The sequence below is a fragment of the Anomaloglossus baeobatrachus genome, chromosome 7, assembly GCF_048569485.1.
Source record: "Anomaloglossus baeobatrachus isolate aAnoBae1 chromosome 7, aAnoBae1.hap1, whole genome shotgun sequence".
NCBI lineage: Eukaryota > Metazoa > Chordata > Amphibia > Anura > Aromobatidae > Anomaloglossus > Anomaloglossus baeobatrachus.
Window position 1 is genome coordinate 114962627 of NC_134359.1, and position 13994 is coordinate 114976620.

Here is a 13994-nt window from a genome sequence, read left to right on the forward strand (position 1 = left end):
GAACGCATGTTAACGCGAGTCCATTGCAAATGCATTGAAATGAAAACGCATTTGCACTGGATCCGTTTCTGCGTTAAAAAAACGTTCAGGACGCATGTTAAAAAGACGTAGTGTGAAAGCAGCCTTAGTTACCATTAAACACACATACCACCAGGGCCGTATTTACCATTAGGCACCCGTGGTCCGGTGCCTAGGGCGGCAGATTGTGAGGGGCGGCACCTTCTGGCAGCAAAAAAAAAAAAAAAAAAAAAAAATTTTTTTTTTTTTTTTACATTTTTTTTTGTGGCCGCCGAGCACAGGGAGCTGATTGACCCCGGAACTGCCGGCGCCTGCACTTCCGGGGTCACAGGCGCGCGCCAATCAGCTCCTTCCTCTGTGCTGCGTCCACTGCTGTGTGGACGTCACATGCAGAGCTCACAGCAGGACGCCGCGGAGGACGCCGTGATGGAAGCCGGTGTCAGAAGAGGATACTCACGTGAGCCAGGAAGATGGCGGCGGGCACTGGAGCAGGTAAGTGGATTCATAAGGAGCGTGGGAGTGTCTCTAATGCAGACCGGAGATCTGCGCATGCGGGGGGGGGAGGCGGCAAAGGCAGATACTGGAGGGAGGCAGAGGCTGAGACTGGGGGGAGGCTGGAGGGAGGCAGAGGCTGAGACTGGGGGGAGGCTGGAGGGAGGCAGAGGCTGAGACTGGAGAGAGGCAGAGGCTGAGACTGGGGAGAGGCTGGAGGGAGGCAGAGGCTGAGACTGGAGGGAGGCAGAGGCTGAGACCGTGGGGAGGCTGGAGGGAGGCAGAGGCTGAGACTGGGGGAGGCTGGAGGGAGGCAGAGGCAGAGACTGGGGGGAGGCTGGAGGGAGGCAGAGGCAGAGACTGGGGGGAGGCTGGAGGGAGGCAGAGGCTGAGACTGGGGGGAGGCTGGAGAGAGGTAGAGGCTGAGACTGGGGGGAGGCTGGAGGGAGGCAGAGGCAGAGACTGGGGGGAGGCTGGAGGGAGGCAGAGGCTGAGACTGGGGGGAGGCTGGAGGAAGGCAGAGGCAGAGACTGGGGGGAGGCTGGAGGGAGGCAGAGACTGGAGGGAGGCAGAGGCAGAGACTGGAGGGAGGCAGAGGCTGAGACTGGAGGGAGGCAGAGGCTGAGACTGGGGGGAGGCTGGAGGGAGGCAGAGGCTGAGACTGGAGAGAGGCAGAGGCTGAGACTGGGGGGAGGTTGGAGGGAGGCAGAGGCTGAGACTGGAGGGAGGCAGAGGCTGAGACTGTGGGGAGGCTGGAGGGAGGCAGAGGCTGAGACTGGGGGAGGCTGGAGGGAGGCAGAGGCAGAGACTGGGGGGAGGCTGGAGGGAGGCAGAGGCAGAGACTGGGAAGAGGCTGGAGGGAGACAGAGGCTGAGACTGGGGGGAGGCTGGAGAGAGGCAGAGGCTGAGACTGGGGGGAGGCTGGAGAGAGGCAGAGGCAGAGACTGGGGGGAGGCTGGAGAGAGGCAGAGACTGGGGGGAGGCTGGAGGGAGGCAGAGGCAGAGACTGGGGGGAGGCTGGAGAGAGGCAGAGGCAGAGACTGGGGGGAGGCTGGAGGGAGGCAGAGGCTGAGACTGTGGGGAGGCTGGAGGGAGGCAGAGGCAGAGACTGGGGGAGGCTGGAGGGAGGCAGAGGCAGAGACTGGGGGGAGGCTGGAGGGAGGCAGAGGCAGAGACTGGGGGGAGGCTGGAGGGAGGCAGAGGCTGAGACTGGGGGGAGGCTGGAGAGAGGCAGAGGCTGAGACTGGGGGGAGGCTGGAGGGAGGCAGAGGCAGAGACTGGGGGGAGGCTGGAGGGAGGCAGAGGCAGAGACTGGGGGAGGCTGGAGGGAGGCAGAGGCAGAGACTGGGGGGAGGCTGGAGGGAGGCAGAGGCAGAGACTGGGGGAGGCTGGAGGGAGGCAGAGGCTGAGACTGGGGGGAGGCTGGAGGGAGGCAGAGGCAGAGACTGGGGGGAGGCTGGAGGGAGGCAGAGGCAGAGACTGGAGGGAGGCAGAGGCTGAGACTGGGGGGAGGCTGGAGGGAGGCAGAGGCAGAGACTGGGGGGAGGCTGGAGGGAGGCTGAGGCTGAGACTGGAGGGAGGCTGAGGCTGAGACTTGAGGGAGGCTGAGGCTGAGACTGGAGGGAGGCTGGAGGGAGGCTGAGGCGGAGACTGGGGCAGGCTGAGGCTGGGGGGAGGCAAAGGCTGAGACTGGGGAAGAGAGGCTGATGCTGAGGGAAGATAGAGGCTGATGCTGGGGGGGAGAGAGGCTGATGCTGGGGGAGTGGGAGAGAGGGGCTAATGCTAGAGACAGAGGACAAGGGATGAGGGATAGTGCAATGACAAAATCGATTGGGTGGGGGGAGTGTAAGGACTCAGAATAAGAGGGGGCAGCATTGGGAGCTCATTGTGAAGAAGGGGCAGCATGTGTGGGATCAGTATGGAGTGGAGCAATGTAGGGGAGTCAATATCAAGAGTGGGGTAGTGTGTGTGTGGGGGGGTCTCAGCATAAGCGTTAGTGTGGTGGTCTTAGCATGAGTGGGGCAACATGAAGGTCTCATTATGGAAAAGAGGAAGGCAGCATTAGGAGCTCATGAAGAGGGACAGCATGCATAGGACATTGTGAGAAGGGGGCAGCATGCATGGGACACTGAGGAGGGGGCAGCATGCATGGGACATTGTGAGGAGGGGGAAGCATGCATGAGACATTGTGAGGAGGGAGCAGCATGCATGGGACATTGTGAGGAAGGAGCAGCATGCATGGGACATTGTGAGGAGGGAGCATCAAGCATGAGACATTGTGCGGAGGGAGCAGCATGCATGGGGCATTGTGAGGAGGGAGCAGCATGCATGGGACATTGTGAGGAGGGAGCAGCATGCATGGGACATTGTGAGGCGGGAGCAGCATACATGAGACATTGTGAGGAGGGGGCAGCATGCATGAGACATTGTGAGGAGGGAGCAGCATTCATGGGACATTGTGAGGAGGGAGCAGCATGCATGGGACATTGTGAGGAGGGGCAGCATGCATGGGACATTGTGAGGAGGGAGCAGCATGCATGGGACATTGTGAAGAGGGGGCAGCATGCATGGGACATTGTGAGGAGAGAGCAGCATGCATGGGACATTGTGAGGAGGGGGAAGCATGCATGGGACATTGTGAGGAGGGGGCAGCATGCATGGGACATTGTGAGGAGGGGGCAGCATGCATGGGATATTGTGAGGAGGGGGCAGCATGCAAGGGACATTGTGAGGAGGGGGCAGCATGCAAGGGACATTGTGATGAGGGAGCAGCATGTATGGGACATTGTGAGGAGGGGGCAGCATGCATGGGACATTGTGAGGAGGGGGCAGCATGCATGGGACACTGTGAGGAGGGGGCAGCAAGCATGGGACATTGTGAGAAGGGGGCAGCATGCAAGGGACATTGTGAGGAGGGGGCAGCATGCATGGGACATTGTGAGGAGGGGGCAGCATGCAAGGGACATTGTGAGGAGGGGGCAGCATTCATGGGACATTGTGAGAAGGGGGCAGCATGCATGGGACATTGTGAGGAGGGGGCAGCAAGCATGGGACATTGTGAGGAGGGAGCAGCATGCATGGGACATTGTGACGAGGGAGCAGCATGCATGGGACATTGTGAGGAGGGGGCAGCATGCATGGGACATTGTGAGGAGGGGGCAGCATGCATGGGACATTGTGAGGAGGAGGCAGCATGCATGGGACATTGTGAGGAGGGGGCAGCATGCATGGGACATTGTGAGGAGGGGGCAGCATGCATGGGACATTGTGAGGAGGGGGCAGCATGCATGGCACATTGTCCTCACATCATGCTGCTCCCTCCTCACAATGTACAGATCATATTTCATAATCGAGGAAGGTGTGGTGCATATACAGTAGTTTATAAGGGAGGGCAGTGTGGTGTTTATTAGGGGCAGTGTCACAGTCACAGTATATAAGTGGGGACGATGTGGTGGGAATATTTTATACTCATGCTATGTTTTGATGTGCCTGTGGTGATCCCCATTGGGGGGGGGGGGGTTCGTTTCTTATTGATACTTTTTAAAGTGTGCTACAGAGTAGATCTGCCTTAAACAGATGTCGTGTGCGAAAACTCAGTTTTACGTTGTCACTAAGGGGCGCGACCACTTAAAGTGCCTAGGGCAGCATGAAGGCAAAATACAGCCCTGCATACCACTGCTTCCTGTTATGAGCATTTTTCCTGACATCGCTCACCACACTAGAAACTCCATTTTAGACACCACCCGAAGCAGTGCTATGCTAGCAGGAAGCCAGCTGAGAGAGACTGCGGATGATTAACCAGAAGCACTCGAACTTCCAATGGATTGTTAAAATGACAACTGGAGGATAACTAGAGAGTGGAAGGACATCCTTGGGGGTGGGGGATATGTGCAAAAGAGGAGTACTTAAACTTAGTTATACTGCCACAAATTAATAGATATAGATATGTATGTATAATTAGAATACAACATTGTGATTTTGGGCATAACTCTTTAAAGGGAAGGTGTCGCGGTTTTTTATTTTTGTATTAAAAATAGTGATTATGAAATAAAGTATTTTTAATACAAAATTAAAATCATCGCTCATTTAGTTTTTATTTAATTCTAATTTTACTGAAGGCACTGGGGGCTGCCATGCTGGATTTGCTGTGTGTGTAACGACAGTTACTCACTCCTTTATGGCAGCCCCTGTGCATAGAGAACAGTGGTCGGGATCCGACCCCATTTAGTAACGTTACAGTAGGCGTCTGCTGTGATCTGGACGTGCCCCCTGGGCTGCCCAGATCACAGCAGAGGGACGAGATTGGCGCCATCATTGTGGAGCTCACAGCTATGCGGTTTGCTCCACTTTACCCCTGTCAACCGCCGGGATGTGTGAGTACAGGCCGCCTACCCTCCCCTCCCCCCGCCTTTACCGTCTACAATGACACCCCCTCCCTCCGCTGTACCCAGCCCCGCTACTGCTGCCGCCACCCCTCCCCCCACCGTTACCATCTTCAATGACACTCCCTCCCTCCGTTCTACCCAGCCCCCGCTCTGCCCCCCCGCCGCCGCTGCATGTGCGTTTGTGTGCCTCTGCATGTGAGTACCGCCGCTGCTACCGTCTCCAAAAGCTCAACCCCACCCCTTCCTCCTGCCACCTGTCGGCCTGTGCGTGAACCGGTGATACTGTATGCAGGGCTGTGTATCTAATCCTCTCCTGTGTGATACTATCTACACAGCTGTGTATCTAATCCTATCCTGTGTGGCACTGTCTGCTGAGCGGTGTATCTAATCCTATCCTTTGTGATACTGTCTGCTGAGCCGTGTATCTAATCCTATCCTGTGTGATACTGTCTGCTGAGCCGTGTATCTAATCCTGTCCTGTGTAATACTGTCTGCTGAGCCGTGTATCTAATCCTGTCCTGTGTGATACTCCAGCTGTCCTTGGTGATATTTTAGACATTTGTGGTCTCCAACAAAATGGCTCCGCACTGTGTCCCTACACTTCATTCTCTCTTATCTGTTGGAAACACCCAGGTTGGGAGGGGGAGGGGTGACATCACACACAGGAGAGCAGATTCTGCCCACTTTACTGCAGCTGTAATCCAGGCAATTTCTACAGTGGAATTTCTGTAGGATTTCAGAAGCTGCTCCCCCTAGTGTTTAACAGTGGAAAATATCAAACTTTTTAATTTTTTTTTTATATTTTGCTCAATTAAAAACAAATAATAATATTTAAACAAAACATTAATACTTTACATTTTTTCAGTTATTGAATTTCTTTCTTTTTTTTTTTTTAACGATATCTTCCCTTTAAGCTGGCTATAGCCATATGATGGCCATCCTCTGAGACCCCGCCAATCACAAGAAAAAGCAACTAGTATTATGTTGGCTCATTAACGTCAAAGTGGGGCTTTGAGCCTGCTATAAAGAGAAATGTAATAAAGAGCCATTCAAGTGGATAGGGCTATGTTGTAGTTCCCAGAGGCTGGTAGGGCATTATCTGTGCAGAGAAACAATAAAAAAAAGCAACAGTGCCTAAAAAGCTCCGCAGAGACTTCATTTGTATATCATGATCATTAACTGATATACAAAGGAATACCCCAACGATGGGAACATCCCTCTAATGTTATACTGTAACTGCTTTATGATGCCACAAAAAATGGAAATGATGAAAGAACTCATAATGAAAGTCAACGAGATGTCCAACCTGGGGCATTTATGGTATTTCAATAGGCATAGCGATGTTACCCTCCCCATTTTACTCTGTGAATTTTTACAAAACTCCCAAAGAAATTAACAAAAGTGTCTACAAAAAAATGAGTGTAAAGAGCTGCACATGCTCAGCCAACTCTTTTCCTGACACTGCACACCAGGGCCCTGCTTCTATGGGAGCTCTGTAATTTTCATAGCCCCCATAGAAATTAATAAAAAAAAATAAGAAAAAAAGCTTGATGCAGGGGCAAGTGGTAAGACCCGAATCTATTGAAAATTTATGGAATATCCTATTAATTGCCATAAATGTACCAGATGGGAACACCCTTTTAAAGCATGCATGAAGACAGACAACACAGACAAAGATCACAAACCTTGGATCTAGAAGGCTTTTAAGAAACTGGAAAAGCAAAAATGAATCCTGTAAAAAGAACAACACTGTGTAAGTCGCACAAGTATGGACACTATCTGATAAAAACAATAAGTTTCAATGTCTTTTTTTGTGCAGAAGTAGAGCAACTTATTCACAGGTTTTTTTTTTTTCTTACAAAATTTGCCTTTGATGTTCCTTCTATCCACTGGTCACAAGATCAGAATACTACATCAGATCCTCCAATGTCAGTATGCCTGGCGATCATATGATTTACCCTCCTGCTAATAATATTATTATTGATTCTTGGGAAGCTAACGTGGTCTGTTGGGGATATGAGGATTGGGAGTGAAAAAGTCTGGATCCCTGCTGAGTTGGATGTCCATCTCCGAATGCGCACGGGCATTCTATGCGATCGCCCAACTTTCCACCAATAATCAGCCAGGTGGGAAGGTGAGGAATCACATAACGTGTACCTGGACAGTAAGAGCAAAAGCAACCAGCTCAGCAGAGATCCAGATGACAACTGCAGGAAATGACTTTCCTCCTAATGGGATGGGGCTACCAGGAGAGAAGAACTTGAGACCGATAGACATAACACTATGCTCATGTAGGAAGCACCACATTATTCTCGGCTCATGAGCAGAGGACAAGAGTGAGACCTATAGGTAAGTTGCTCTAGTCCAGCTCATATAATTAAAGTTCTTTTTCACCAAACAACCTATGTAAATGCACCTACTAGATTATAGGTCGCTTAGTTTGAGTGTAAAAAAATATTAATGCTTCAGCGTACCAACACATTTTGGATAATTGTAACCTCCAACTTGTGGAAACAGTTTGGGGAGTCTGTTCCAGGATGACAGTGCCCAATTGTAAAAAGCCATGTCCATAAAGGCATGGTTGGGTGAGCTAGGTGGCCGTTACAGAGCCCTACCGCATCAAGCACCTTTGGGATGAACTAGAATGGAGATTATGAGCCAGTCCCTCTCAGCCAACACCAGTGTCTAACCTTACAAATGATTATCTGGATGGGCAAAAATTAATTAGGAAAACTGAAATTTTGTTGAAAGCTTTCCTAGAAGCATAGAAACCATTTTAACTAGAAAGGGGGTGAACATCTCCATACTAACACCCATAGATTTAGAATGCGATGCTTTAAATGCTCTTGTAGATATATTTAATTTGTTTTTAAGAAGGAACATCCTTTGGATCTGACTTAGTATATACATTTACTAATCTGGATTCCATGTCACCTGTCTGCACACAGAGTGAAAATTATATTATCAGCTGCCAGTTGGAGAAGGAGACTGATTTGAACTTAAAGCTTTCCCCAGCTGCATAGATTAGCAGCAGCATGGGCAATGCAGGGAAGTAAATAAAAAATGAAAACAGTACTCATATGCTAAACCATTGTCAATTTTATCATGAAGCAGCTATTAACAGCATTTGCGGACTTTTGCAAGAAGATGATTAATGTAATAATTAGAGATGAGCGAACCGGTCCCGGTTCGGCTCGAGGTCGGCTCGCCGAACGGGGGTCCCGTTCGAGTTCGGTTCGTCGAACGTTCGACGAACCGAACTCGAACGTATAGGCTATAATGGGAGGCAATCACAAACACATAAAAATGCATGATAAATGTACACAAACAGTTAATAAACATTGCCATAACACTTACCGGTCCTCGCGATCCCTTCTGCACTCTGTCTCCTGCCGCTATTCCATCCGATGATCGCTGAATCCTGCCGGTGATGGCACTGCCAGCAGAGATGCAGGACCTATCGTGACGTCAAAATAGCCATGTGACCAGTCACGTGGCTATTATCTCATTGGCTACAGACTGGTCACATGACTATGACACGTCATGTAGGACCTGCGAGTGCATCTCTCCGGTACACGGTGCACATTTGTGTATCGCCGTGTACCGGCGACATGCTCTAGCACACGGTCGACTCCCCGTTCCGTTAGGGACCGGCTGACACAGCCGGTCATTAACGGAGATCACCGTTGCCATAGCAACGCAGTTAGCGGTGATGTCACCGCTAACCGCGGCTCCGAGAGCACCGTTGCTATGGTAACGCGTCTGTCAGCGTTACCGCTGTTATCGCTGACAGCCAGCACTGATCACTCACGGAGTGAAGGCTGCACGCTGCTTCCCGATTGTAGTGAGGATTGTAGTGAGGATGGAGGTTCCCCAGCCCCAAATGATGAGCTGGTGAATCTCATCCTTCCTCACTACAATCGTCACTACTACTACACTAGTGAGGATTGTAGTGAGGATGGAGGTTCCCCAGCCCCAAGTGATGAGCTGGTGAATCTCATCCTCACTACAATCGTCACTACTACTACACTAGAAAGAAAGAAGACAGAAGAGCAGGATCGTGGAGGGCTGACAGGGGGTAATAAAGATGGAGTCTCTAATGTGTCTGTGTATTTATTTCTATTAAAGTATTTTTTCTCTGTGTGGTGTTTTTTTTAACCCTTTATTGGAGATTCTTAATGGCCGGGTCAAACGTGCCTGACATTAAGAATCTCTGGCTTAATACTGGCTAGTAAAACAAAGCCAGTATTAACTCATGATTACCCAACAAGCCACCCGGCTCCAGGGCTGTTGGAAGAGTTGGATACAGCGCCAGATGATGGCGCTTCTATGAGAGCGCCATTTTCTGGGACGGCTGCGGACTGAAATTCGCAGCAGAGGCGCCCAGAAACCTCGGGCTAACCTGTGCTGCGGATTCCAATCCCCAGCTGCCTAGTTGTACCCGGCTGGACACAAAAATGGGGCGAAGCCCACGTCATTTGTTTTTTAATTATTTCATGAAATAAGTGAAATAATTAAAAAAAAACGGGCTTCCCTATATTTTTGGTTCCCAGCCGGGTACAAATAGGCAACTGGGGGTTGGAGGCAGCCCGTGGCTGCCTGCTGTACCTGGCTAGCATACAAAAATATGGCGAAGCTCACGTCCTTTTTTTTGTAGTTTTTTGGCAAAAAAAATAAAAAATGCTTCCCTGGATTTTCCATTGCCAGTGAAGGTAACACCAAGCAGTGGGGGTTAGCAGCCAGTAGCTGCTTGGATTACCCTTAGCTAGCAATACAAAAAATGCAGCGGGAGCCCATATATATTTTTTTTAATTATTTATTTAAATAACTAAAAATAAAATGGGCTTCCCTGTATTTTGATTGCTGGACATCACAGTGCTGTAAAAATAAATCTTTAAAAAAATGACGTAGCGCTCCGCGGTATTTTTGATTCTCAGCGCAGATAAAGCAGACAGCTATGGGTTGCCACCCCCATCTGCCTGCCGTTACCTTGGTTGGCAATCAAAATACAGGGAAGCCCATTAATTTTTTCTATTTAAAAAATAGTTAAAAAAAAAATGACGTTGGGTCCCCCCATTTTTGATAGCCAGCTAGGGTAAAGCAGACGGCTGTAGCCTGAAAACCACAGCTGGCAGCTTTACCGTGGTTGGGGATCCAATGTGGAGGTCCCCTCAGGCTCTTTTTTATAATTATTTTATAAATATTAATAATTACACAATAAAAGTAGGGTCCCCCCCAAATTGGATCACCAGCCAAGGTAAAGCGGACAGCTGTGGTCTGGTATTCTCAGGGTGGAAAGGTCCATAGTTATTGGGCCTTCACAGCCTAAAAATAGCAGGCCGCAGGCACCCCAGACGTGGCGCATCCACTAGATGCGCCAATCCTGGCACTTCACCCCAGCTCATCCCGTGCCCTGGTGCAGTGGCAAACGGGGTAATAAATCGGGTTGATACTAGCTGTAAAGTCACCTGAGATCAAGCCCAGCAGTTTGTGATGTCATGGCGTCTATTAGATACCCAACATCATAAACTGTCAGTACTAACAAAAAATCGACAAAAGAAATTTATTTGAAAAAACAGTCCCCAAAACATTTCCTCTTTCACCAATTTATTGTAAGAAAAAAAATAAAGGGGTCCCACGACGACTCTGGACCGTCTAGAATATGGGGGGGAGACACTGAGGGAACGTATCCCCCATTTTCTAGGAGTGCGGACCCTTCATGTGAGGAGTGTGGGTGCAATGAATCTGCACTCACTCTCCCCGGGTCCACAGCAGCAGAGTCCATGTCGTAATGGTTGCTACCAAAGCTGCAATGCCCTGCTCATGAGGTAAGGGCATGCCTAATCAGGAGAACTACTGTAGAGGAAGCTCTGCTCACTAGTATATAGGTGCTCAGAGGTAATAATAGATAAAATTAGTGAGTAACCTCGGCACTCTAAATCTCCCAGACTAAGTCAGTAAGTCACAACGGATAGTAATGCAAAATCACTCTTTATTGGTCCGTATTAAGAAAAAATTTTTTTTCATAAGCATATATGTTTTTGTCCAAAACAAGTTACAAATGACGTTTCGGCCTGAGCCTTCGTCAGATTGGACTTATCTTCATGTAATCATGAAAAATGACAATAATCAGTATCACATAAGAGTGAGAGAACAATAACATAAACTAGAACAATGTAGAGGTACAATTGGGATGCAGCAAAAAAATTGCAACACAGCAAGAAATGAAACACATGATACAAATGTCATAATACAGTACAAGGACAATATAGTAATGACAAATATGGGGTCAGAGTAGACTTAGACAGCTCTGGTACGAAAGAGATGTCAATCATAAAGTAACATATGCAGTAGGTGTAGAGCTACAGTATGCATGGCAGAGCTAATGGGTAGACCGACCATAGAAAAAGAACAGAGAAAAAGTGGAGAAAAAGTGGAGAAAAAAGTGGAGAAAAAGTGGAGAAAAAGTGGAGAAAAAGTGGAGAAAAAGTAGAGAAAAAGTGGAGAAAAAAAATGGAGAAAAAAAGTGGAGAAAAAGTGGAGAATAAGTGGAGAATAAGTGGAGAAAAAGTGGAGAATAAGTGGAGAAAAAGTGGAGAAAAAGTGGAGAAAAAGTGGAGAAAAAGTGGAGAAAAAGTGGAGAAAAAGTGGAGAAAAAGTGGAGAAAAAGTGGAGAAAAAGTGGAGAAAAAGTGGAGAAAAAGTGGAGAAAAAGTGGAGGAAAAAGTGGAGGAAAAAGTGGAGGAAAAAGTGGAGAAAAAGTGGAGGAAAAAGTGGAGAAAAAGTGGAGAAAAAGTGGAGGAAAAAGTGGAGGAAAAAGTGGAGAAAAAGTGGAGAAAAAGTGGAGAAAAAGTGGAGAAAAAGTGGAGAAAAAGTGGAGAAAAAGTGGAGAAAAAAATGTAGAAAAAGTGGAGAAAAAGTGGAGAAAAAGTGGAGAAAAAGTGGAGAAAAAGTGGAGAAAAAGTGGAGAATAAGTGGAGAAAAAGTGGAGAAAAAGTGGAGAAAAAGTGGAGAAAAAGTGGAGAAAAAGTGGAGAAAAAGTGGAGAAAAAGTGGCGAAAAAGTGGCGAAAAAGTGGAGAAAAAAGTGGAGAAAAAGTGGAGAAAAAAGTGGAGAAAAAGTGGAGAAAAAGTGGAGAAAAAGTGGAGAAAAAAATGTAGAAAAAGTGGAGAAAAAATGTAGAAAAAGTGGAGCACCCTTTGGTGCCTTTCATGTGGCACTAAGGGGTGCTTAGCTTTGTATTTAGCCAAAAAAAATGAAAAAAAAAAAATGACGTAGGGTTCCCCCTAGTTTTGTAGCCAGCTAGGGTAAAGCAGACGGCTGCAGCCTGCAGACCACAGCTGGCAACCTCACCTTGGCTGGTAATCCAAAACTGAGGGCACCCCACGCTGTTATTTTAAATTAAATAAATAATTTAAAAAAAAACCACGTAGGGGTCCCCCAAAATTGGATCACCAGCCAAGGTAAAGCAGACAGCTGGGGCCTGATATTCTCAGACTAGGGAGGTCCATGGTTATTGGACTCTCCCCAGCCTAAAAATAGCAGGCCGCAGCCGCCCCAGAAGTGGAGCATCCATTAGATGCGCCAATCCTGGTGCTTCGCCCCAGCTCATCCCGCGCCCTGGTGTGGTGGCAAACGGGGTAATATATGGGGTTAATACCAGATGTGTAATGTCACCTGGCATCAAGCCCTGGGGTTGGTGAGGTCAGGCGTCTATCAGATACCCGACATCACCAACCCAGTCAGTAATAAAAAAAAATAGACGACAAACACATTTTTATTTGAAAAAACACTCCCCAAAACATTCCCTCTTTAACCAATTTATTAGAATGAAAAACAAATCCAGGTCTGGTGTAATCCAAGGGGTTGCCATGACGATCCACACTGTCCCAGTCAATGAAGAGCAGAATGTTCCCCATTGGCTGGGAGAGCAATGCAGTGACCTGAGCTAACATCAATGGGTCAGCCCAGGTCACTGCAGGGCATGACAAGTGCTGCTGTCAGCGAGGTACATTACAGCCCCTGTCACTGAGCTCAATGACCGGCGCCTTCCCCTCAAGTATCGCGAGAGGTCCGTGACGTCACCGCTAGTCAGTCTCGGGTCGGAAGCGAGAGGTGATGTGACAACGTATCTAGAACTATCGAGCTTTTGCAAAAAGCTCGAGTTCTAGTTCGATCTCGAACAGCCCCAAAAATCACTCGAGCTTAGAACTGGAGAACCTCGAACCGCGAACCGCGCTCAACTCTAGTAATAATCCCTTTATTTTTCTTACTCTTCCCACATCTTTACTGCTTTACTGTCCATAGCTACTTTGGAAACAATCCTTCCCGTGAAAGAGTGGTTTGTGTCTAATGGTCCATGATGGAATGACTACTTAACCTCATTTCTATATCAGAGGACTACGACAGAAAGTGTTCTGTTCATCCCTATTTTCCAAACATTATAGTATGTAATAAATATTAAAATATAAAATAAAGTTGATGGCTGTTCACTCTCCCTAGTCTCGCAAGCTAGTTGCCTTGGAGTAACCTACGACTCTGCTCAGTCCTTCAGGTCACACATCCAAGCCTTCTTCACCTCATACCGACTACAACTCAAAAATATCTCCCGGAATTGTGCATTCCTTAATCAAGAATCAGCAAAAACACTCGTTCACGCCCTCATCATCTCCTGCCTCAACTACTGCAACCTCCTGCTCTGTGGCCTCCCTTCTTACACTCTTGCACCCCTCCAATCTATCCTAAACTCTGTGGCCCGATTAATCCACCTTTCCCCTATCTATTCCCCGTTCTCGCCACTCTGCCAATCCCTTCGCTAGCTTTCTATTGCCCAAAGACTCCAGTTCAAAACACTAACCATGACATACAAAGCCATCCACAATATGTCTCCTCCATACATGTGTGACCTAGTCTTCCAGTGCCTACCTGCACGCAACCTCCAATCCTCACAAGATTTCCTTCTCTACCCCCCTCATCTCTTCTTCCCACAATCACATACAAGATTTCTCCCGTGCCTCCCCCATACTTTGGAACTCTCTACGCCAGCATATCAGATTCTCATCTACAGTGGAAAGCTTGAAAAGGAACCTGAAGACCCACCT

General features: G+C 48.4%; 1 protein-coding gene across 3 annotated transcripts in view; it reads right to left on the reverse strand.

Moving 5' to 3' along the window:
* Window positions 1-13994, reverse strand: part of VPS8 (VPS8 subunit of CORVET complex) — a 347729-nt gene that overhangs the window by 119113 nt on the left and 214622 nt on the right. For all 3 annotated transcript variants that reach the window (XM_075317598.1, XM_075317599.1, XM_075317597.1), the window contains one exon: window positions 6581-6627. In XM_075317598.1, the coding sequence (XP_075173713.1) occupies window positions 6581-6627 (47 nt within the window). The remainder of the gene's footprint in view (window positions 1-6580; window positions 6628-13994) is intronic.